General features: G+C 38.2%; 1 protein-coding gene across 2 annotated transcripts in view; it reads left to right on the top strand.

Annotated features, from left to right (window-relative positions):
• Positions 1–25,674, top strand: part of SYNE1 (spectrin repeat containing nuclear envelope protein 1) — a 429,147-nt gene that overhangs the window by 201,103 nt on the left and 202,370 nt on the right. For both annotated transcript variants that reach the window (XM_081829165.1, XM_081829163.1), the window contains 13 exons: positions 334–506; positions 2,784–3,093; positions 4,468–4,632; positions 8,098–8,454; positions 12,412–12,548; positions 12,754–12,931; positions 13,406–13,588; positions 16,582–16,725; positions 17,055–17,210; positions 18,920–19,084; positions 20,554–20,726; positions 22,187–22,340; positions 25,065–25,208. In XM_081829165.1, the coding sequence (XP_081685291.1) occupies positions 334–506; positions 2,784–3,093; positions 4,468–4,632; positions 8,098–8,454; positions 12,412–12,548; positions 12,754–12,931; positions 13,406–13,588; positions 16,582–16,725; positions 17,055–17,210; positions 18,920–19,084; positions 20,554–20,726; positions 22,187–22,340; positions 25,065–25,208 (2,439 nt within the window). The remainder of the gene's footprint in view (positions 1–333; positions 507–2,783; positions 3,094–4,467; positions 4,633–8,097; positions 8,455–12,411; positions 12,549–12,753; positions 12,932–13,405; positions 13,589–16,581; positions 16,726–17,054; positions 17,211–18,919; positions 19,085–20,553; positions 20,727–22,186; positions 22,341–25,064; positions 25,209–25,674) is intronic.

Here is a 25,674-nt window from a genome sequence, read left to right as displayed (position 1 = left end):
TGAGTAAGGCAGGAGTGCCTGGGTGGCTCAATTGGTTAAAGCGTCTGCCTTCGGCTCAGGTCATGATCTCAGGGTCCTGGGAGCAGAGTCCTGGGATCAAGCCCCGCGGGAGCAGGGAGTCTGCTTCTCTCTCTCCCTCTGCCCCTCCCCCTCCACTCATGCTTGCTCGCTTGCTCTCTCTCTCAAATAAATAAATAAAATCTTTAAAAAAATAAATAAAAATAAAGTGAGTAAGCTATTCCCTACCTGATTCTCATGGGAAACATAACAGTTCCTGAAAATATGAGAAGGTTCTAATATTCCTACTGACCTGTATTCACTGTTCCTTCATAGGATATTCTCCTGATGAAAGGTGAAGGAGAAGTTAAGTTGAATATGGCCATTGGCAAAGGGGAACAGGCCTTGAGAAGTAGCAACAAACAAGGTCAGAAGGTGATTCAGACTCAGCTACAGACCCTTAAAGACGTGTGGGCTGACATCATGAGCTCCTCTGTCCGTGCTCAGAGGTACGGAGCCTATTTTCAGTGTTTATTTGCCTAAGTAAAACCCAGTGGCTTAGTAAAATGATGAAATAGTGCTGAAAGTATCCTGCAGTAGAGTTACCAAGCATATTATTTTAGCTAGTTGTATGCTTGCTTGTCTTTGCCTAGATTGTATTTTCTGTAATGGCAAAGATGGTTTTGTTTGTTTGCTTGTTTTGTGTACGTGTGTGTGTGGGTGTGTGTAATATTTTCATCTCCCATAATATTTCTCATGGCATCTTATACACAGCATGGGCACAGTCAGATACCTCCTTTCAATTCATCAAAGCAAGTCTTTAATAACTTTTCCCTTTTTAGAGGAACATACAGGAAATTAATTTATTAGCAGCTATTGAGCTTAAGTATGAATCTTTTTCTCAACCAGAAGTCATGTCACCCACAATGGGGCTGTGGAAATGTGTGTAGGGTTTTTGATTGTCATAGTGATGGGTGCATGCCTGGCATTTAGTGACATGGCCAGGAGAGCTTACATCCTTCAGTGCGTGGAGACATTCTCACACAGCCAACAGTTAGCCCGCCCAGGATTTCCTAGTGCCCCTGTTGAGAAGCCCTGTACCAGCCGCTGATGAGTAATTAGGGAAGATACTGAGTGTTACACCAGGTGGTGGTGTTGCTGTTACATTTATGAGTGGGAGATTTCCACCTTCCTCTCTTTTCCAAGTATCCACAAATAATCTGGCCAGCTGGTTGGACAAATGACCTGCAGTCAGAATTATACTAAATTACCTTCCAGAAGCCATATTCTGAAAGCAATATAGAGTGTTAGGTCACTGAAGAAGTGTGTGCTTAATAATAAATAAATGAATAGCATAATAAATAGATAAAGAAAAGATTAAAGTTCATCACAAAACTAAACAAAGCAACACTGCAATTACCCACTCCAATGTAAACAGTGAAGCATGGTTATGACTAAAATTTTGGAAGCTTTGTTTTGTTTTGTTTCCTTTGAATATGGAACATAAGTGGTGACTCCCAAAGTCAGCAGGACTTTAAATCTCAGTAATAACTCATAATGGCCAGCAAAGAAAAAAAAAATCAGATCCCATGGTTCTGATAGAGTGGACTGCTGGAGCATGAACTAACCCTCCCAATGCTTGGCAACGGGCCAGCTCCAGAAAAGTGAATAACAATGTGGGTGACTAGTTTTCGGATGTTGGAATAAAACGTTAAATACAAGAAGCAGATTCAAATCCTTGATTCTTCCTTTTCAGCAAGAAATTAAATTTGACAACCACATGCTGGGCAGTAGCAGTGCCCCAATTATTGAGCTAAAATAACGAATCAAAACAGTTTTTCCTCTCTAAGTGCTCAGAGGCTAGGGTAGTGTGCATTCTAAAACACTGACTCAGATTGTGTTACTAAGATACTGTGGGACTGTAGGATGATGCAGGGCCTGGAGTTGCTTCTGGAGAGGCGAGATTGATTTGTACTTTCTGTAAAATTCTTTGACGAAAGAATAGCACTTTAAAGCACTTATGTTGAGGTTTCTATTGATGCAAAAGGAACAATTTGAGGAGATGCTGTAAGTACTTTAACTCCAGGATCATAGGATTATATGCACGGGATGCTCGGAATGGTCACTGAGGGTGAGTTTAGAATAGTTTTTAAAGATGCTAGTCTGGAGAGCCTTTTACTTGACAATCTAGAGAGCTGTTTACTTGACTATTACTTATATGACTTAATGTGACTATGTTTCTTATATTATAAATACATTAAGCCTTTGTTCCTTCACACGTTCAACTCAGAAGCACTAAACACTGTGCATATATATCCTTAAAGTGAAAATCAATCTAATGATATTATTTACTTAGAAAGAATACCTTAAATTTTGAATGCTAGTTAATAAATAGTTATCAGCTAATTTGAATAAGGTAAACTGTGTCCAAGAAAAATAAGAATGATATATATTAAATAAAATTTAATTAGTGCCCCAGTGCTGATGTTTTAACAACAAAACTCATAACTTTGTCTGTTTATTTAGGTCAATTGGCATTTGGAAGACAAACCTCTAGATGCCTCTATGACTATAACATCTTACTTCAAATTCAACATAGATTTATTTTCATTTGAAGAAACTGTTGTGGATCAGAGAGGTAGTGTTTCTCCCTGCACTTAAAAGCAATGTTTTCATCACAGGATAGCATTCAATCAAACAGCTTACATGGATGCAGTGCCCTCATACTTGGTTTCAGTCGAGATGTCAAGATAACTTATTTTTGTAATATGTCACATTAATTCTAGCACTTTGGAGTCTGTGATTAGCAAATGGAATGACTATCTAGAGTGGAAAAACCAGTTGGAGCAGTGGATGGAATCAGCGGATCAAAAAGTAGAGCATCCCTTGCAACTGCAGCCGGGTCTGAAGGAGAAGTTTTCCCTTCTGGACCACTTCCAGTCCATCTTATCTGAGGCAGAAGATCATGCCAGAGCCCTGCAGAGTCTCACCTCAAAATCCAGGGAGCTCTACCAGAAGACAGAGGATGAATCTTTCAGGGAAACAGCTCAAGAGGAACTGAAAACACAGTTTAATGATATAATCACCGTTTCCAAGGTTAGTGTTTTATATTGAAGAAAAAAACTTCAAGGTTCAGGTAAAGAATATACTACAGGCTCAGAGCGCCTGGGTGTCTCAGTCGGTTAAGCATCTGACTCTTGATTTTTGGCTCAGGTCATGATCTCAGCATTGTGAGATGGAGCCCCACGTTGGGCTCCGCACTGGGTGTGGAGCCTACTTAAGATTTTCTCTCTCCCTCTCTGTCCACCACTCCCTCTCTCTGGCTCTCTAATAAATAAAAAATATATATACTGTGGGTTATATTATAGGGGACCTGGCTGCTCTTAAAGTATTTGTACGTTTAGTGAACAGTTATTACAAGAAGACCATACTTGCCTATGGATGCCCATGAATCCTTCTCTTTCTGCAGTCTTGGAATTATTTTTTATTCTTTGTTTTTTATCTTTCTCCATCTAGGATGTTGGTCAGTCCACTTCTTTTCTTTGTAAGATTGAGCCTCAAATGTCAGTATTTGTACTTCTTTTTCTTTTGTTGCTATTTGTATTTGTTGTATTAAATACAAGTCTATTTACTTCCAGATTTCAATCATGTACACTGTATTTCATGCATTTCTCACCACAGTATAAACTGCCTTTTCCTATTCTTATTCTCCAGATATAGGCTCCTTTATATAATATCAAAATTGTTTTTAGTTCCCTCTCTGAATCTTTACTTTCCCCCATGATTTTTCTTTTGTGTATTTGTGACAATGTCTTTTTCTTGGTTTTCCTTTTAGGAACTCTCTTTGTGTTATTAATACCATAATTTTAAACTTATGTATTAGTTTATCTTAATTTGTATTTTGATAATTGTTAAGCTCTATGACTCTAGAGTCAAAAAGACCTAAATTTGAATTCTGGCTTTGTCCCTCTTTTGTATGTCTGGCTTTGGGCGTGTTACTTAACCTCTGTAACTTCTGTAAATGCCCTTTCCTACAATATAGTGATAATAATAGTATCTACATCACAGGGATGTTGCGAGGAGTAAATGAGAAAATGCACTTAAAGTGCTGAGCAGAATACTGTACATAGTAATTACACTGTAATAATACAGTAATACACTGTATTGTTGCCTGAATAATAAGAATAGTTATTATAGTAATTATTATTAAGTGGATTATTAGTGAGGGATGTTAGTAAACATTCATTCAGCATAGATTTTTGTTCTAACCTACACTAAAGTAAATTTAAAGGAAAATCATTGCTTCCTTATGTGCAGTCTAATTAAGATTTGATGTTTTCATGTTAAGATTTAAACAGAAAGTTCAATAATAGGAATGAAGTCTTCTGAAATCATTAAGAAACCTGCTGTTTTATCTGATTTCATATTCTCAGTAATGCGTGTTAAAGTAACCTTTTCTTTGTCTACCAGGAAAAGATGAGGAAAGTGGAAGAGATTGTGAAAGATCACCTCATGTATTTAGATGCAGTCCAGGAATTCACGGATTGGCTCCATTCAGCGAAGGAAGAACTCCACCGGTGGTCAGATGTGTCTGGAGACTCATCAGCCACCCAGAAGAAATTGTCTAAAATCAAGGTCAGAAAGTACACAGATATTATAACTTCATTGTTTCATTGGTTCTTGAGTATGACATACCTGTGATGAAGATTCTGTGGATAAGGTTGTTACTTAAAATGTTCCCTATTTTCTATTTGTTGATGTTTATTACCTTGCACCTCACAAATTATAAACATAAGCAAGGGGAAAAAAGGAATTCAAACACTTGACATTTGTGAGCAAAATGGGACATCGTCTGTGTATACTTCCACAGGCAAATGTGCTTATGGCCATAGTCAGGGAGACTACAAAATATATGCTAGCTTGATGGGCTGATGGAACCAGACACTATTTTCCAGCGCAGTGATAGGAAATTTATAACATAACTTAGTTAAATGTATTTGAGCAATAACTTGGAAATGTCATGGTAGATGTTTTATTCTGCTTTAATAGCCAACAGTACAAGAACGTAATGGAAAGCAGTGCTTTAAAAGACATTAAAATTATCACCTAGTTTACTCCTCACAAGGGCAACTTAAAAAATAGAAATTCACATATCTGAGAGAGCTAGAACAAGTATATTTCTAGTTATTTGAATATTAAATTACAATAATTTCCCCCATGAAAATAAAGGATTTTAATCTAAAAATTAAGCAATAATGAAATCCTAAGTGATTTAGTAGTAGATGAGGAAATGTTGGGAATAAATAGCGTAACTGTGGTCAGGACTTTAAGATTCATACTGTGTTCTGATCCCTGGACATCAGAATATAAAAGTCCTAAAAATACTAGTTGATGATAACAGTAATAACTACATTTATTTTTACATGCTTAGAAAGTATTATTTAAATCTTATAATGATCATGTAGGTTTTAAAAGAGATAAAGCACCTTTTGAAGTTCTTATTATCTGTGTGATTCTTTAAAATACTTCTTTGATACATTTCTCACTAATATTTTATTCATCTATCCATTTATCCATTTATTCAGCCAGGGTTGTGCATTCCTTCAAGGAACTTGCAGTAAAGTTGGGAACAATGATGCACAAACTGATGTTTATAAAATAATACATTAAATGTAATGACAGCTCACAATACTTTTAGAGCTTAGGCTCTAGAATCAGATCCTGATGCTGTATTGTCCCTCTACTGCTTTTCTAGCTGTGTTGGGCAAGTCAGTTGATGTCCTCAAGCTTCAACCTCTTAATTGGTAAATTAATAACAATAGTACCTGCTTCACCAAGTGGTTTTGAGGACTAAATTAGGTCATGAACATAAAACATTTAGCATTATGCTTGACACATGGAGGCCCCTCAATAAGAAAATTCAATAGATTTGGAAAATGAGTGATTTAATTGGCTGTGGAATGACAGTGTGGGAAGTGTCAAGAGTGATGGTCTAGACTTTATGCTCTTTTTTTTAAAACACTTTATAAAATACTTCCAAAAATATGGGAAATGTAGGAGAAGGAGGTTGCAGGAAGAAACTGGAATTTGGGAAGGAGAACGTGAAGTCCATGTCAGGCTTTACTGGAGGCTGGTGCGTGGGTGAGGAGGAATCTTGGAGGAAGTAAATAAGTACCTCCTCTGTCTTTCAGTTCATCCCTCACCACTCCCAAGAGTAACCACCAAGAATAGGCAACTTCAAAGCCAAATATGTGTGTGTATAAGAGTGCGTGTGTGCATATGATATTTTTAAATAGTTAAATCCAAAACAAGGAAATACGTATTCAAGTCGTTTCAAAAAAACTTTAAAATGATGACATTCTTGGGGTGCCTTGATGACTCAGTCGGTTAAGCATCCGACTCTTGGTTTCGGCTCAGGTCATAATCTCATTGGTCCTGGGATTGAGCTTCACATCGGGCTCTGTGCTCAGTGTGGGCTCTGCTGGAGATTCTCTCTCCTTCTCCCTGTGCCCCTCCAGTCCTCACCCCGTGTGCACATACACACTCTTTCTCTCTCTCTCTCTCAAATAAATAAAATCTTTTTTAAAAATGATGACATTCTTATTCAAAATCTGGATGAGTGAGTGGAATTAGTGGTTGCAAATATTGAAATGTCCCATTTTCATGCCAAAGAAAACTGAGATAATGCTTTAGAGAGTATTTTGGGAAACTGTGTTTTGACTATTGATACCCTCTTAACTCCAAATTTGAAATTAGTCATAAAGGCAAATTATAAGCATTTAAATCCAATAATTAGACATAGCTCTTTTTAAAATGCTATATATATATTTTTTCACCAAATAACTACTTACTATATACACTGATAAACAAGGCAGGTTTTTAGAATCCTGCTACTGAGGAAAGGATGTGTGTGTATATTAAATGCTAACTGTGTGTAAGATTCATGTGATTGCCCCTTGGACTACAATATAACTAAATACTTTTAAATGATCTATACTAAAATGTGGCTCTTATATATAATTATGAGAAGCTTTATTTATTTCAAGCGAATCTAGTGAAATATGAAATATTTGTAGGTTAGTTAAGACAGATTATGTTTAACACAATATGCTTCATACTTAACATTCCTATTTTTTGTAACTCATTAATCTGTAACTGATTTTCATCTTGGAATTTTTTCCCTAATAATCATCTTTTCCTTCTATTTAATCCAGGACAGAAGTCATAATTTTTATTAATACTAACAAAATCCTAACTTGAGCAATAGATATGTAAATATATAAACACCAGATGAATTCAGTGAGAGAAACTTCAGTAGAAGAATCTGTTCTCAGAAAGAAATGCCACTATTTTACCTAATTTGTAATGCATATTTGAATTTTATCTTATCCTGTAAGGTATTTGTGTGCTTTGAGCCCAAAAGTTATACCTAAATTATTAAATTTCTGGTGAGTTTCTTAAAAGTAAAAATAATAGCAATAAATAAACCCAGTCTAAAAGTTACTTTGAACTTTTGACTAAGTAGGTCTGTGGTTTATTTGTTTTAATTACTATAAAAATGTTTATTTAAGGTACTGAAGTGTTTGAAATTGAGTAGGGCTCATTCTTTGGTTGTGATGGCTCGGCCTGATTCCTCATAGCCTGAAACTGACTTAAGCCACCATCTTCTGGAAGAAAATGAAATGGAGCACAGACGCTGAGCAGAGCACAGTTCTGCCGCAGTCCTTGGTCACTCGTCTATCAACTTAGGGAGAAACATAGATTTGCATAATTATAGGAGAAACACACCACAGGCAAATGTTTATATCACTATCAAAACAATTTCACATATTCAAACAATGCCTGATTTCAGGGTCCCCGTCTAGTCTGTTCCAGGAGGTTGCAGGATTCCGCAGCTCATTTTGCCGCAAACCTCAGCGCTCACGATGATAACCCTCTGCTCTTCCAGCTCAGGGGTGGGTGGATGAGTTGATTCCGGTCCTTGTGGCACACTTGCCAAAACTTCCTCGCAGGACAGGGTCCCCCTCTGCACACATTTGTAAACTTGCAGCCCAAGTGACTCACAGCCTCCTTGGTTGCCATGACGATATTCCATTACAGGAGCTGATGGATTCCAGAGAGATTGGGGCAAGCCGCCGAGGCAGAGTGGAGTCGCTGGCTCCAGCAGTGAAACAGAACACAAGTGCCAGTGGGTGTGAGCTCATGGACACGGAGATGCAGGCCCTGCGAGCTGACTGGAAGCAGTGGGAAGACAGTGTACTCCAAACGCAGACCAGCTTGGAGAACCTGGTTAGCCAAATGGCCCTTTCGGAGCAGGAGTTCTCGGGCCAGGTGGCTCATCTGGAGCAGGCGCTGGATCAGTTCAGTGCCCTTCTGACAACTTGGGCCCAGCAGTTAGCCCTCCTGGAAGGCAAGAACACCGATAAGGAGATAGTGGAATGTTGGCAGAAAGGACAAGTAAGTTGGCTCCCTGTTTTCTGTTGGTGGTTATGCTAACAATTTTGTTTGGTTCTCACTGTTGCTGAAAAAAAAAAAAAAATCCTTGCTAACTTAAAACATGCACCATTCAGACTTAAAAAGAAATAAGTATTTACCTAACTAAATTTTCAAATTTGATTTGTTTCCTTTTCTCCTAAGTCAAACTACTGTAAAACTAAAGATGTGGGGAGAAGGAGTTATGATTTACTGTAGGAAACATGGATTATTCATGCAGACATTTTACTTTCATTCTTATGGTGTAAGAGTCTGTAATATTCTATTCGGCCATTCAGCCTGAAAACTAGCCTGTGGGTAGAGGCATAAATAGACGGAGAGTCATAGCTGGTTTTCTGCCAGTGAACTATTTCCAACAATTAAATGACTGAAGTTATATCTTAAAAGAAGCATTTGGTAATCTCCTAAAGCACAACTATTAGTTTTCACCCTGATTAGCTCTCCTAGGGGTGGTTTTAACAGCTGTGCTTGAATTAACCCGTCAACATAACTCCTGTGTCATGCTCACGGGTTGTCTTCCGACCTCTTTTTTTTTTTTTTAACTAATGGCATCTCTCTCAGAACATGAATGTAACAAAGCATAGAAAGGATCGTGAAGAAAGAACAGAAGCTTGAAATCCTTCCTTTTACTGTTAAATGGTATCTTCAAAACACTGTTGTTATTTGCAGTTTTATAACACTCGGAACCATGGATGTCCTTAAAAGGAAGTTTCAGTGAAGTAAACTTCTCTGTTTCTATTTATGTTATAATCATTTCAAAATAGCTTCAGCCAGTAAGAAAGTCATGTAGTATTCCCAGCATTGTCTTGTTTTAAATCAAGTATTTCAAACAAATATAGCACACCATGAAATAAAACTTTATTATTATCTCTTTAGGCTATTTTATTTATAATGTTTCTAGCTCATTATTTTTTTTCCTGATGCCTGTCTCATCTTTTAGATTTAAGCACCAGAATAAAGTGTAGAAAGCAATTCTGTAAAAGGGAGACAAGGAAGTTGGTAATTATTCCATGTGGTCAGAATTAGTCACTCTGATAGAAAAAAAATCAGTTATAATTTTTAAATATCTATTTTGTTTCTCTTCCTTTCCCTACCATTAATATGAGTGACAGTTTTAAAAAGAAAGATTTGGTGGTATTTAAATTATATTACTATTCTGATCTATCATTATTCTTTGCATAGATACTATTAGTCAAAATTGTACGTGAGACCTATAAAACATTCATGTGATAATGAAAAAGTAAATATTGGTTTTCAGTTTTACTGACAATTCAAAGATGACAATCCTCTGCTTAGATCTACTTCCAGGTTTGGCTCCAGATCTCATGCTTTTGATGACAATAGTACATTACCTCTCAATGCTCAGCCTTCCCCTTATTTTTATTATTGGTATAAGAAAGAAATGGTAATTATGGATGGGATAGAGGTGTTAACTAATGCGGGGGGGGGAGGTAATTATCTTGCAATATATAAATGTATCAAATTAGCACACCTTAGTATACTTAAAACTTGTTACAATGTCATATGTCAATTATATCTCAATCAAAGTTGGTAAAAAAATTTTAAAAATGTTTAAGTGGAGATAATACTTCCATTACAGTGAATACATAAGAAAAGTTTTACAAAATAATGAATTTGTTAGGATTCTTACAGCATTGTTTTGCTGTTGGGGAGGGCTTCTCATTGTTGACAATCATAATAGTCACAAACCTTCACAAGTGTTTACTTCCTCTTTTGCAATTAAGTGATGATAACCAAGAAATATTTCAAAATGTAAAAATGGATCATCATCTATATATAAAGTCATGTTGCAAAAAATTGTGTTTGCTGTGTTTACAAAAGTCATCTCTTAATATCTATTGGGTTATTAGTGTTTGAAATTTAGCCAATTTCTTAACCTTTATAACCTCTAAGGGAAAAAATGCATTCTAGTACTTAACTGAAACAGAAATATTTAACCTGATGTTTATATAATGAAAGACTCTACTAAAATGCTTTAATTTGTGATGAAGTTATGGAAATTTGTTTAGTGTAAAATTTTGGTCTGAAGCTTTTTTCTTTTGATATCATCTATTTTATAAGTGACTACTCTGAATCTCAGGTGTTTTGTTTTGTTTTGTTTTTTGTTTGTTTGCTTTTATACTTTTGGTATATGGTTAAGTTTCTACAGTTCTAAATTCTTGCTTAAATAAAAGATACAATGTAGTATAAAATAGTAGCTACTAGTTTAGCGTTTGGAGTTTCAGAGAGAAACTTTCTAGTTATTATGAATTTTATAAATAAAAATATCTTAGACTCCTCTAGCCCAGACACTAGGATAAATAAATAATTTTAAAACCAAGAGAACACCACACCTGTCTCAGAATCCCAGTCTAGGTGGAAAGGCCAGTGAGTTCAGAGCCAATAGGGATGATTGATTGTGATGAACTGACGAGGTGCTGTGTCCTCAAGTGAGAGACCCCCATCAAGAGGTGCAAAGGAAGGCAGAGTCCTTAGAGGAGTTGTTATTTGAGCTGAGTCTGGAAGTCTGTTACAAACTGACCAGATAGGTGAGGTGGAGGAACAGTCCCAGGATCCAAAATTAGCGAGGAACAAGAAAACACAGGAGAGAAACTGGAGAACAGGTTTCAAATTGAGAAGACATTGTGCCATTCCAGAATGAAATGACAGATGTGCAAAAGGAGACTGAGTCAGTGCAGAGGGAAAGTCACTGGAACAGACTGCACCTCGTTGTCTCTTGTCTCTTGGCAAGGCCAAGATGTGGCTTAGTTTTCTGATTTAGATCAGTGGGAGGACGGTGGAGCCATTTACTAGGGTGAGGAATGCAACACAGACCTGGCTTGTTGAGAGGTGTGGTTTTCCTACAAATCTAGGCCATGTCTAGATAAAAATCTGAGAACAAGAATAGTAACACCAACAGCCATCTGAGTCGTCACTCATCTTCTTGGCTCTCCTCAATTAATTTTTTTTCCTATGGCGATATCATTATTTATACAGTCCTGCTTAAATATTTGGGCATTGTTTACCTGCTGTTTTTACTAGTTCGGCATTTATCAGTGTGCCAGGTATTATGCAAAACACTTGATATTTGTGATCTCATTTGCTCCTTGTGACAATCCCACAAGAGCACCATGTGCAACTCAGGGGATCATGGCCTTGATTTTAGAGATGTACTTGTCAAGTCTCAAGACCTTATGTTGGGTTAGATATTCACAGTATTGTGATTATTCATGTGTCTCTCTCATCTGTTAAATTGTGTGCTTTTCAAGTACAGGATTCGTATCTTCAGTCATTGTGGGGAGTCCTAGAGTTCAGAAAAATGCTTGGCACATAGCAGACATTTAGCAAATATTGGATGACTGTGTGAATAAAACTATGAAATGAACGGATTACTAGTTAAATCAGACTTGTGGGCTATAAGCCATTTTTAGTGTGAAAGTTAACTATATATACTACATATACTACTCTCTCTACATATATATATATACACATTATATATATATAATGTGTATATATATTAATCCAAAATAAGTATTTCTTTGCTTGGAAATGATTTCTCTTTACCTTTAAACAATATAGCTATCTTCCAATGGCCTAGTCAAACTGTTATTAAGCAATTTAGGTTATTTTCTCTTTCCTTTTTCTTGTCCTACTCTGACTTATTTGACCGCATGATCATTTGATTACTTGGTGACGTTTGATGCCAGAGTGCCTATCCATCCTAGAAAAAGATGCAAGTAAGCCAAGTGCTATTATTTGCCATGAAGACTCCTGAAAACAGGATGCATTTATTTACTGAATCTATTACGTTGGTTCTTCCCTCACTAGTAATTTATAATATGATTTATGCATGTATAGTGTGAGGCTGTGGAAACTACCCAATTTAAGTGCTTGCTCCTCTGTCTTGTTATTTCCTAATAGGAGATACTGGATGCCCTACAAAAAGCAGAGCCTAAAATAGAGGATCTTAAGTCTCAGCTGAATGAACTTTGTCGATTTTCCAGAGACCTCAGTACATACAGTGGAAAAGTTTCTGGCTTGATTAAAGAATATAATTGGTGAGCATGAACCTTATTGGTATGCAAAAGATTTTTATACAAATAAGCAGCCAGAAGTGTGTTTATTAAGGCATGATAAATTAATCATTAACTACCTTGCTAAATGTGACTGCATACTTTAAGAACTGTTGATTCTATCAAACTTTATTTTAATCTATCTTATCATTTTTTCCCTTCCCTTAAACATTTCAAATCCTGGTGTTAGTCTTTGTTTGCAAGCATCCAAGGGCTGTCAGAATAGAGAACAGATTTTACAGCAACGATTTCGAAGAGCCTTCAAGGATTTCCAGCAGTGGTTGGTTAATGCAAAAATCACTACTGCCAAATGTTTTGATATACCTCAAAATATTAGTGAAGTTTCAACAAGTCTTCAGAAAATACAGGTAAGAGTGCCAACAATTAATGCTAATAACAGTGCTTAAGTGGATTAAAAAGGTGCCTCTAAATCTTTTTATAAGCATATTAAATTCATGCTTAAGAAACTCAGATTTCAAATAAATCCCTGCTTGAAACAACAATTAATTGTGTATATGAAAAGAAACTAGTCCATTTGCCCAAAAGCATGCTATTTTTATATATTAATAGGGATGTAGGAACTAATAAAAGTCCTTATATATGACAAGCGTTGTTCCTGAGCACCCTAAGCAGATTTTCTCATTTAATTTTCACAATAACCATATCAGGTACATAAGATTATTATTCCCAATGTCTAGAGGGGTAAAAGAGTCTTAGTCATTTAATATATGCTATAAAAATGGTTTCTTTCTTCTCTTTGTGTCAAGAAATAAGTAGATAATCAATGTATTTTAAAGCATAGAGCATTTTATTATACCTAATCTTGGCCTTTTTCTTTGTAGGAATTTTTGTCAGAAAGTGAAAATGGACAGCACAAGCTAAACATGATGCTGTCTAAAGGAGAACTTTTGAGTACTCTGTTGACCAAAGAGAAAGCTGATGGCATCCAGGCCAAAGTTGCAACTGCAAAAGAAGATTGGAAAAATTTTCATTCAAATCTCCACCAGAAGGAATCTGCCCTAGAGGTATAATATAGCCAGGCAGATGGACACATTCTCTGTAGTTTGTTGTTGTAGTCATTGTTGTCAGTTAAAACTACACTTTCAATATATCCAAATATGGTTGCCAGTGATTTTGGTCATCCCTCTCTGGATATTAATGAATAATTGGACAACTCTAAGAAACAGCTTGATTTTTGAAGTAGGAACCTCACTGAGGAATTCGAGAGCTTCTTGCCTGGTAGGGGCTGTCATCATAGGCTTGCACTGTCCCACCAGAAATAATTGGTTTTTACTTTTAAACAGTATCACTCAATCATTCATTTGAAATTCCTCAAGTTTGGAAGTCGTTCTAGGAGAATGAACAGAAATATCCATGTAAGACTTCAAAATGCTATGGATGATAAGGTATATTATAACTAATGCAGATATCAAGCAGTAGGTTTTTAGGAGTTAAGTATGCAAAGAGCCAATGATTATGCAAATTTCTTTTATCTAGAGACAACATAAGTTGAATTTATTATAATCATAATTACTGCCATGATGCAACTGTTTTGTTTTGTTTTTATTCTTGTGAGATCACCTGTTTTGTGTATCAAGTCTTCTCTTAGAGGAAAATTTAGGGGCATGGAGAGTAATTATTTCCCTTTCAACCAACACTTCCTGCAGAACAGATCATTTATTTGATTATGATCATAATTAATGCAAGATGGAAAAGAATAATAATAGAGAATTAATATCTGGAAAGAGAAAATGTGTGTTTCCTCAATTCTTCCCTAGACCAAGACTATTGTAATTCTTCTCTGTAATGGTAGCTATTCTTTCAAGGCAGGCATCTTCCATTTAATAGAGAGTGATAACCATTGTGCAGTGCCTAGAAATTTACTCAAAACCTTACAGAAATCATTAGTATAATGTTGCCTGAGCTCTGAAGCATTTACTGTTGAAGGTAGTACATCTAGCATTGATTGCGTGATTACCTAGTCCAAGAGATGTCCAGGAGTAAATGGGTAGGTGAGGAATAATTTGCTTTCTGCCTTCCTTATCTTCCTTCCCTTTTTTCTCCCTCCCTCCCTCCCTTCCTACCTTCCCTCTTTCCTTCATTTCTATTAGAAATAAAATAGAAAACAATATGTGCTAGCCACTATGTTAGGAATACAAAAGGTTTAGTCTCTTCCCTTTCCTCAGGGAGTTTACTTTCTAGAGAGGGAAATAAGTATATAAAGAAACGATTACAATATAATATAGAGTCAAGTTATGGTAGTCACTCAAAGAACGAAAGTAACTCCATTTGGAGAAATCAAGGAAAATTACCAGAAAGGTGACATTTTAACTGAAATTTGAAGACTAAATATTCTTTGAATTTGCCAAGGCTGACCTGCATTTCAGGCAGAAGGAACTGGATGTACAGGGCCAGAGTGTTGTGAGTGTCAACAATGGGGGACTTTGAGAAGTTTGACATCCACGTGGGGTTTTGTGGGAGGAACAACAAAGATAAGATTGGAAATGAAGATTAGGGCAAGATAGGAAATGTCTTGCGCACTAAGCAATTTGATCTTGACTCTTATCAGGGTTTTTTTTAATCTGAACCCCTGAACACTATTTATGTTCTCAATTTTCCCAAGGATGTAGCATAACCCATACCATTTTAGATGCATAGGAGAGAGGTTAATTCATTACATAGAATGGATGCTTTAGGACACTAGGGCTTAATTCTCTTTCAAAATCCTAGTTGAAAAAGACTGAGTGAGGAACCTAACCTACTGGTCTTCAAGCTGGAGATAAACTTACTGGAGTGTCAACTCTGACCACAGTGTAGACAAGCATGGGGAAGCTGCAAGACTAGAGAAAGCTTCTCATAATGGTCCAGATGAGAGAGATGAAGGCCTGGATTAAGGAAATGATAATGGATAGAGAATTTATCCCTAAGGTAAAACACAACACGATTTGGTAGCTAATTCAATGAGGGGCATGGGGAAGAAGGAGAAGCTAAGTTTGTGAAGCGCTTTAGTTTTCCAAAGCACTTCTACAGCTACCTGTGTCCCTAAGAGGTGACCATGGCAGGTGTGACTCTCCCACATTGTAGACAGTCCAGATCAGATAACCGATGGAACCCTGAACCGCTCTTCCACAGGCTCCTGCAGCCCTTGCCACTTAGATTTTTCAGCTAACCTTTATGGATTATCTCTTTGACAATACTACCTAAAGCTCTGATTTAAATTTAAGTTTGAATTTAAGTTTAAAAGCCTTTAGTATGTTCACAGGGTAACATAAATTTCAAATTCACTTCAGTCTAGCATTTTTGTAAGTAAGAGTGGATATAGACACCTTTGCTAAAGTTAAATGGCACCATATAAAACTTTATCAAATACACTTTACGGCTATTAATACCTACAAAGTATCTATGAAAGTAGTCACAGCTTCTTATGTAATAAACACAGAACACTATTAGGTATTTTTTTTTTTTGGTATCTTTATAAATTAGAATAAACAAATTGCTTATTAAATACATAATAAGCATATAAACCATATTGCTATTTCTTATCCCATCATCAATCAAAATTGACAAAATGTTTGTTAATATTTATTTGTATTTCTACAAGGTACCAATGGTGTGTGCCAGGCCCTCCCCTCACGGAGCTTGTAAGCTAGTTGTGGAGACCAGGCATGCCTGCATGAGTTAAAAACTCACAATCCAACCCAGTCTGTGATAAAGTGCATAGTGACTTGTATAAACAACAAATGTGACAGAGGTTGAGAAGTGGGTGTGAACTCTGGTGTGGGCTGGATAACGAGGCAAAAACTCCTTTTTGAAAAACTTGAGCCTAAAAAGCTCTGAAAGAATGTTCAAAAATTATACCAGTGGTAGGGTGAAATATAGAATGTTCTATACACTGGGAACAAGGAAAGAGGGGAGAAGGGCAAGGGGCCAGACTGTGGTGGGCTTTCAATGCCAAATGATGGACTTTGGACTTGCTATTACAATTTTTTTTATCCTAACACGATCTAAAACCTCATAGAATCTAAAGATCCAAATGAAGGACTTTGAAGTAAGTGCTGAGCCTGTCCAGGACTGGCTGAGTAAAACTGAGAAGTTGGTGCAGGAAAGCAGCAATCGCCTATATGATCTTCCTGCAAAGAGGAGGGAACAACAAAAGCTCCAGGTAATGAGACCCTCTGCCCTTGCAGCCACGTCTTTACCCCTATCCTCTGCACCACCTTGCATTCAGGCGGACCCTGGAGCTATGTTACGGTGTCTGGAGATGGAGCGTACCCCTTCCCAATTTCTGACAGATTTTATGTTTTCTGGCTTTCCTTTGAGGTGCAATCTGTTTCCGTCCTGTAGTCTAAACCGTGTGTAGCCTGGAAATAACAAAGCCTTCAGGGCACACCCACTGCTCGCCATGTTTATTTCCGCATTCTTTGGGCCAAAGCTTCGTCAGCGATGTGCTTATCCACAGCCTCTTAATAGTAACTTGCTTGTGCTTTTCAGTCTGTCCTTGAGGAAATAAACTGCTACGAGCCTCAGCTCAACAGGCTAAGAGAGAAAGCTCAGCAGCTGTGGGAAGGACAGGCAGCCAGCAAGAGCTTTATGCACAGAGTATCGCAGCTGTCTTCTCAGTGTCTAGCTCTAAGCAATTTAACGAAGGTAACGCGCGCCATGTGCTCTGTGTGTGTGTGTGTGTGGGTACTGAGGCCACAGATCTGGAGTCTCAGTAGGGTTGTGCGAGGGTGTGTGCGGGGTCAGAAATAAGGTGTGTAAGTGTCCTTCCCGGCCGTGCAGTCTGAGTCATGCATGTGCGCTGTGTCACCTTAGCGTGGTTGTCTGAAAAGAAACTCAGGGAGGTTTCAAAGACTGAAGAGACTTCCCATCTCTATTATTGCACAAAATAGTCTCTTCAGTACTGAAATGGTATGTTCCCCAGTGCTTTCACCTTGAAGACTCAAAGTGTAAACATAAGGCCAAATTCAGAGTTTGGGGTCTAAACAGTCTCAGATAAGTGATTTTAGAAAAACGTGAATTCAAAGCAGTTTAAATTTTAGTGGATTGCATATAATGAGTTTGGGATAATTTTTTAAATCATAGTTGTCAGGGATGTGTTGATTGAGAGTTTCATTTTGGATTCTAGAGTAGAGCTCAAAATCAGCAATGATTCGTATAACTGATTAGATATCTTTTCCAACAGCTTAGAAAAAAGTAAATGGTATATCCCTATGACCTAATTCAGCACATTCAGCAGGTGTAATGTGGGCTCATCTTGAACTTCGTGGGGCAGGTCTACCTTGAGCTTTATGTGGCTTGAACGTTTGTTCCCTGTATTTCTCTTCAGCATTTCGGATCTTAGAATACAGGGAACCTGCTGTAATATGCATCACCTATTTTAGTGTGGACTTACTTCTGGTCTGCTAATTTGGGTCCTCAATAAAGCATCATTGAGACAGTCATGCTACTATAGGTCTTGCAGTAAATAGTCTATTTTTATACCCATTTTTCCCTATAAATAAGTTATTTCTTTATTGTCTTTAGAAAATCTGAAATTAGAGAGAATTAAGGACGTCTTTCTATTCCTTTGTATTTATTTAGAAGTCAAAAATCAGTAGAATTTTGTTTTTGGTTTTTTTTAGATTTTATTTTTTTATTTTTTATTTTTGACAGAGAGAGACATAGCGAGAGCAGGAACACAAGCGGGGGGAGTGGGAGAGGGAGAAGCAGGCTTCCTGCCCAACAGGGAGCCCGATGTGGGACTCGATCCCAGGACCCTGGGATCATGACCTGAGCCAAAGGCGGATGCTAAACGACTGAGCCACCCAGGCGCCCAAAAATCAGTAGAATTTTGAATGCTTTAAGAGCTGTAAACATAGTCATAAAATCTTCAGTGTGGCGGCTATAACCTTTAATTAATAAATAAGTCATATCTATGGTCCCAATTTTTGAAATTTAGAGTGATTACAAAACCTCAGATAGTTGTCTTTTAGAACTGGCTACAAGGTAGGTCATATGGTCATGGTATCAGTTGAGCCAAATGTGGTATGGGAAAGGTAGAAACTACTCTGATTAATCTTCCTTATTAGGAAGAAGTTTTGCTGATTCCAAAAGAATATCACAGTTTTCATAAAAAGGGTAGTGGCTGAAGTGGGGAGCAGTAAATTATCATTGTGACTGTTCTGCTTTTGACACAGTTATTCCAAAGATACTTCCCACATCTCTGATCAATACAGACTTGCATCGTATTTGTGCAGCACAGGAACCTATGCCTGATTGCTGTTATTTGAAACCAGTGGTTGGCTTTACAGTTTGAGCATCTGTAGGCTGTAGAGTGGCATGGATAGCTGGAAAACTATTTCCGTCATTTCCAGGAGAAAGTGTCAAGATTGGATAGAATTGTTGCAGAACACAATCAGTTCTCCCTCGGGATTAAAGAGCTCCAAGACTGGCTGACCGACGCAGTTCACATGCTGGACTCCTACTGCCACCCAACATCCGACAAAAGTGTGCTGGACAGCAGGATGCTTAAGCTTGAGGTGTGCATTTTATAGAGAAATGTCTCTAATTTACAGAGTTTGCTTTTCTCAAAATTCTCAAGTCTCTGTCTGGTGTGATTATGTCACACTCTTTCCACAACAACTCCGAGACCACTCTGTGGGTGTGACCCTGTTTGCAGAGCATCCCTGAATCATTCAACTCCAGACATGTCCACTCATAAATAATTTACAAAAATTAAGCTAAAATTGCAACCAAATATGGTTACTTGTTTGATATAGTTAAGAGGCGAGTTTCAAATTACATCATAGACACATTTATTCTTAGAAAATATGTCAATGAAACTTTTTTAGAGCAAGACATTTCCCATCTTGGTCAAACTCACTTGTCTGCCTGTATTCTTCAGTCAGTTCTTCTCCCATCCCAGCACATTAGTTCTATTTCACATTTGTGATAAAACAACTACTCTGCAGTCATTCTCCTGAGAGTCATATGCTGGGTGTCTTACAGCAGACTGGCCCTCTGTCTTGATTTCAAGGATTCAAAAATGAATAAAATGTGGTTGTTGTCCTCCAGGATTTCATTGTCTGAGGTCGGAGGCTGACACGGAAAGACAGTGATAGCGGAGAGGGGATGTGCTTGTGGTCCTGCAGATACACGGAAGGAAGCGCGGGACGTGCGGGAGGGACTTGGTCAGGATTCGGAAGAGCTTTCTCAGAAAGCTTCATACCCAAACTGAGATTTGAGAATGGTACCAGCGGAAGCAAAAGCCAAAGAAAACAAAAAAGCACGGTGTGGGAGAAATGGCTAGCAGTTCCTTCTTGCCGCAGCACAATGTGATGGCAATGCGAGATTGGCACTGGATCTGTAGAGGTTGGCAGCGTCCGGATTAGGGAGGACGATGAAACTTTGCCTTTTAAGTGGTAATGCCAGTTTTATAACTTTGAATTCAAACTTCCTTCTTACATAGAAAAAGAAGAGTTGCCTGTGAAGACCTTGAAATGTATAGATTAATACATATCAGTTGATCTATTTCTTTAGGCTTGTTGTGCTGCAGACCTTAACATTATAAAGCTCTTCATCCTGTGACCTTTGAAAATGCATGAATTCTATTGTACTCGATTTTTCTCTTATCGAAAGCCAGTTGCTGTTTTGAACACTGGGTGTTGTACTGAACTGATGATTCACTAAATTCTACCCCTGAAACTAATAAAAAAAAAAAATTGATGAGCAGACAAAAAAACAAAACAAAGCAAAAAGAAAACCAGTAAAATAAAATTTCAGTGAAAAGAAGGGATTATTCAGAGAAGAATTAAGACACAAGAAGCCGAGGCCACTTGGGAGACCAGCAGGTCACTGGGAATTGGTTACCTGCCATGAAGTCAGCCTGAGAGATTCATGGCTCAGTGCAGTCATCTATCATCCTACCATCTTCAGGAGCTCTGAAACATTTAAAGACAGAAATGCTAAACATGCAAATGACAAAGGACTTCTGTATTTGCTCTTATAGGCTCTATTATCAGTGAAACAGGAGAAAGAGATCCAGATGAAAATGATAGTGACCAGAGGGGAGTCTGTTCTGCAGAATACCTCTCCGGAAGGCATTCCTGCTATCCAGCAGCAGCTGCAGAGTGTGAAGGATATGTGGGCTTCCCTTTTGTCTGCAGCAATTCGCTGTAAAAGGTTAGTGAAACTAAAGCCAACTCCTGCCAAGCCATTACCAAAAGATCTTTATAACAGCATGGTAACAGACTGTTCCTGGAGTTTTCTTCCCTTCTTTCCTTTCCTTTCCTCTCCTCTCCTCTCCTCTCCTCTCCTCCCCTCCTTTCCTCTGCTCCTCTCCTTCCTTCCTTCCTTCCTTCCTTCCTCCCTCCCTTCCTCTTCTTTTTTTTTAAATTAGAACAAAATAAACTTACAGGTACAGTCTTGCATTTAGGTTGGCCTGCCATACCATGCCTTTGTTTTAATAGAATTCCATGTTTCTTTTTGTTAGTGTTCATTGCTTAAAAACTCAAAAGATAAATAAAGGTTTTATCACATAAAAATATACTATTTAAACCAAGTAGTTTACTTGGGAGGTAACCCCAGGAAAACAGCAGTAGGGACTGGGGGAGAGAGATGAGGAAGGAAGGGCAGCTTATCAAGGGACTGTTCTCAAGTAGGTTACCATAGCAGACAGCTGGAACTTAATCTGGCTGGGCAGTGCTGGGAGCCAGCAAAGAACACGTGTCTCAGAGTTACCCACCGAGGACTGGAGAACTAGAATGTTTGTAAACAAACTCCCATGAGTCAGGAGGGCAGTGGAGGACTGCTCCCAGGAGGGCAGCAATCCCTGGCACTTCTCGCCTGTGTTGCGCTCAGGCTGAGCGGGCACCAGGGACCAGAGAATGCCCTCAGGCCAGGAGGCATGGGGCTGGCAGTTGGCAGGGTGCTGCAGTGGAATGGTTGGAGGGTGAATAAGGGTGGAGCACAGAGTGTCTGCTGCAAAACAGCCCAAAGTATGGTAGTGAAATTAGGCACACATGATTAATGGAGTCAAAAACATAACATTCATATTGAGAGAAGGAATGCTTAATTTATCTGGAAGAGAAGTAGAGGGTTAGACCAGTTCAGAAAACATTACCCTATTTTTCCATTGTGATTTTCTGATTTTTAAATCTCCTGCAAGTTAGTTACTGTGCTTGTTCTTGCTTGGTTCTTCCTTCCTTCTTTTATTAATTCCTTTTTGCTCTCCTCCGGATGTCCTGCTCAACTTGGTGGAGTTAAGTGTTGATTCTCTTCCTCCAGAGGGTCTTGGCTTAAAAAGCCTCACACAGTGGATCTCTCCCAGTTTTGCCCTCAAGCCTCCCCCAGGGTCTCAGTTGACCTGCTTATTGATTCTAAGTTTTATGTCCAGTCCCACTATTCCACCTGTCAGCCTGGACTTCACCATCCCTTGCTCCCTGGGGTTATGCTTGCCAGGGACCCAGACTCAGATTTGATGAGCCCTGGCCATCCCGGCCCACCCCCCACCTGGCCCCTGTCCGATCTGTGGGCTCCCTGCTGGCGGAGTGGACAGAGCAGATCCATAAGAGAGATTGGACAGATTGGACTTATATGGCTTCTCAATGATGTAGATTATTGCCCTTTCTCATACCTTTCAGTCAACTCGAAGGAGCTCTTTCTAAGTGGACAAGTTATCAGGATGATGTTCGACAGTTTTCCAGTTGGATGGACAGTGTGGAAGCCAGCCTAAATGAATCTGAAAGGCAGTACGCGGAACTGCGGGAGAAAACAACAGCCCTGGGAAAAGCCAAGGTGGGAGCTGGATTTCAGATTCCGTTTGTCCTCTGGCAGGCTTCTTCAGAATGCCTAAGTTAGTGAAAATATGACTACCTGTGCGCTAGGGCTGTACACATAGATAAACTGTATTTTGGGCTTTTACTATAATTTCTAGTGGCTCCTTAAACCAGACTTTTGTTTGTGACGATTTTATTAGTGAGTGAAAATCTCCTTTTCCAGGAAAACTTCATAGATGTCTATGATACATGTTCTATGATACATATAAAATTTGGCAACTTGAAATATCTTTTATTATCTTTAGCCTACTCATCATTAGGAAGTAAAAATGCTTTCTTTTTATCACATCTTTTGTACTTTACTTTTGTACATTTTCATGCTTATATTAGTATAGTGCTACATATATGTTTTTAAATAAGTTGATAGATGATAGATAGATAGATAGATAGATAGATAGATAGATAGATAGATAGATAGATATTGAGGATATGTTCTTGAATCCTTTTGTTCATAGTAGTAATCAAACATAAAATTTTGGAGACCTTTGATTTATATCCTTACTCCTGGGGCCATATTTACTGGATGACCTGTTCTACCTCAACCTTATCACATCCTAAGCAGTACTTATTACTTCTACCCCCAATTCCTTCAAATTCTGATAATCTCAATCTCAGTTCATTTGTGTCACCCCATGCTGAATATCCTAAATTAGAAACTTCATTATCCCCAGCTCCTTCTTTCTCATCCCCACTTCGAATTAGGCATTAGGTCCAGCTGATTTTATTTCAGAAATGTCTCCTGACTATAATCCATCCTTCTTTTCCTAATTTGCAACAGACTCCTACCTGCTCATTTTGTCTATTGTCTCCATCTACTGTTCTCTTCATATAAAGGTGAATGTCTCACTTTCCTGCTTCAGGGCCCCATTGTCCCATTGTCTATGGTATCCAACCAGTCTTCCTCATCTAGTTTGTAAGAATTTTAACAATTTCCTTTGTCACCCTCATTTCCTTCACTCTCCCACCCTCCTTCCACCCATGCTTCAGCCTTACTGTATTTCTCACTACTTCCTGAAAATGCCACTTTAGATGGAACAAAGATTCCATGCCTCTACAGTAATGATCTAACTCTGCCTCTGCAACCAGCAACCTTCCACTCACCTTTCTGAATTGACAGAAGTCTTTTTGCTATGATACCACCACTACCCTAAGCTTACTTAGTTCTTCTGTTCTCTGTTATTCATATCTCTTTATTGATTATATAGAGTATATGCTCACATCTCTCTCTCCCTTAGTAGATAAAGGTGCTTAATTTTTTTTTTTTAATATCCCACCATTTGGCTCTCTGTCTGACACAGAGCAAATGCTGAATAAAAGTTATTTGAATGACTAAATTGCCTTATGGGACCTATGCCAAATTACTTAACATTTTAGGGTCTCATTTATGCATCTGAAAATTAATATAATCATAATTATCTATCTTGTAATATTTGATAATGATTTATTGCCTAATTAATTAAATTATTCATCTATTCAATAAATATTGATTAAGATCTTGCTACATGCAGGCTTCGTGCTCAATTCTAGGTAAATAAAACAGAGAAGAGCTGTATTCTGGTGGAGACACAAATACTCTTCTGAGTGCATGAATAAATAAATAATTATAACTGGGGATAAGTGCAATGAAGAAAGAAAGCTGTGAAAGAGTAATGTGCACAGAGCTATTGCAGATTGCTTGGGGTTGAGGGAGGGACAGAAAAGTCCTCTCTGAAACAGCAGACTTGTAGACCATGCCAAAAGATGTCATGCAGAGAAATTAATCTGGGGAGGAGGTGAGAAAAGAGCAGTCCAGATGGAATAATGAGCATGTCCTCAGGTCCTGAGGAGGGAGAGAGTCTGGCCCAAGAAGGGAACTAAGAGAAAGGCCACATGTTGCTGGAATAGAGAATAAACAGGTGAGCTGGCAGATGAGCAGGACCCTGGCCACGCATCACCATGTGGCCTAGCCTGAGGATTTCCCCTCGATCCTGACAGCCTGGGGAAGACAGCCGATGCTTTGAGCCGGGGAGTGACAAGATTCCATTTACAGTTTTAAAATCTTTTTTCACTCAGGCTGCTGTGTGGAGTGGGGAAAAGGAAAAGAGCAAAAATTGGTGGCAGGGAATCTGCCTGGCAGGATATTGCAGAAGTCCAATAAGAGAGAGTAGCAGCATGGGCTAGGGAGTTTGCAGGACACACGAGGACAAGTGTCAGGACACAGGATTTCATTGTGGCTGGAATGACAGAGAGCAGGGAGAAAGGGTGACTTCCATCGTTCTAAGATGGCCATCTGGGTGGCATGTGGTGGCATTTACCGCTTGAAAAAAGACTGAAGGAGAAGGGGATTTGGGGTTTGGTGGGGACTGGGGAGGAATGGGAGTGGAGTAAAGATTGGGAGCCCATTTTGGACAAATTAAGTTTGAGATATCAAAGTTATTTGGAATCAGTATCTCAGACAAAGTTCTGAGCCAGATATCGAATACACACACACACTTTATAGATAGATGATAGATGATAGATAGATAGATAGATAGATAGATAGATAGATAGATAGATATAGATGGGTCTCTTGATCAACTTATCTATAGATAGATAATCTAAGATCACTTGTCAACTACACAGTTAAAATATCTTAATTTTAGCAGTATTAGTGATAGAATGGTATACGTGGTAACTCCTTTATTTTCTTTTAAATGTTCTCTAGTTACTAAGTGAAGAAGTGCTGAGTTACAGCAGTTTGCTGGAGACCATTGAACTCAAAGGGGCTGGCATGACAGAACACTATGTCACCCAATTAGAATTCCAGGATCTTCAGGAACGATACAGAGCAATCAAAGAGAGGGCCAAGGTATGGCTAACCATGTTCCCTGAAGACTCCCTGAAATAGGAGGGGTTAAACCCATGCTTATTTAGACTCATTTATTTGCAGGAATGATGATTTGTGAAAGCACAGAACAAATGAATTTTAATACTTTAAACAGTGGCAAACCCAAACAAAAACCTTCAAATACTGTTAGGACATGAAAGTTACTGAAGGAAAATAATTCTGAATAAAAATTCCCAGAAATTAACCAACTTAAGAAAAAAAATTGGACAGCTTCATAATGAAAGTTCATAAATGTTTTAATATGTCTGGTGATGAGAGTTTTCTAAAGCAGTAAATAATCACAAATAATACTTATCATTCTTCATTTAGGCCTCACAAAGAAACTAAAAATAACTTCCAAGCATATCCTACTTTATTAGACAAAGTACATGGAAAATTAAATCCACAGTGAGTCCCAGTCCTCACTTACAGCACAATATAAGAATTT

This window comes from Leptonychotes weddellii, chromosome 8 (assembly GCF_054177405.1).
Source record: "Leptonychotes weddellii isolate Sample4059 chromosome 8, ASM5417740v2, whole genome shotgun sequence".
Lineage (NCBI taxonomy): Eukaryota > Metazoa > Chordata > Mammalia > Carnivora > Phocidae > Leptonychotes > Leptonychotes weddellii.
This window is presented reverse-complemented; position numbering and strand designations above follow the sequence as displayed.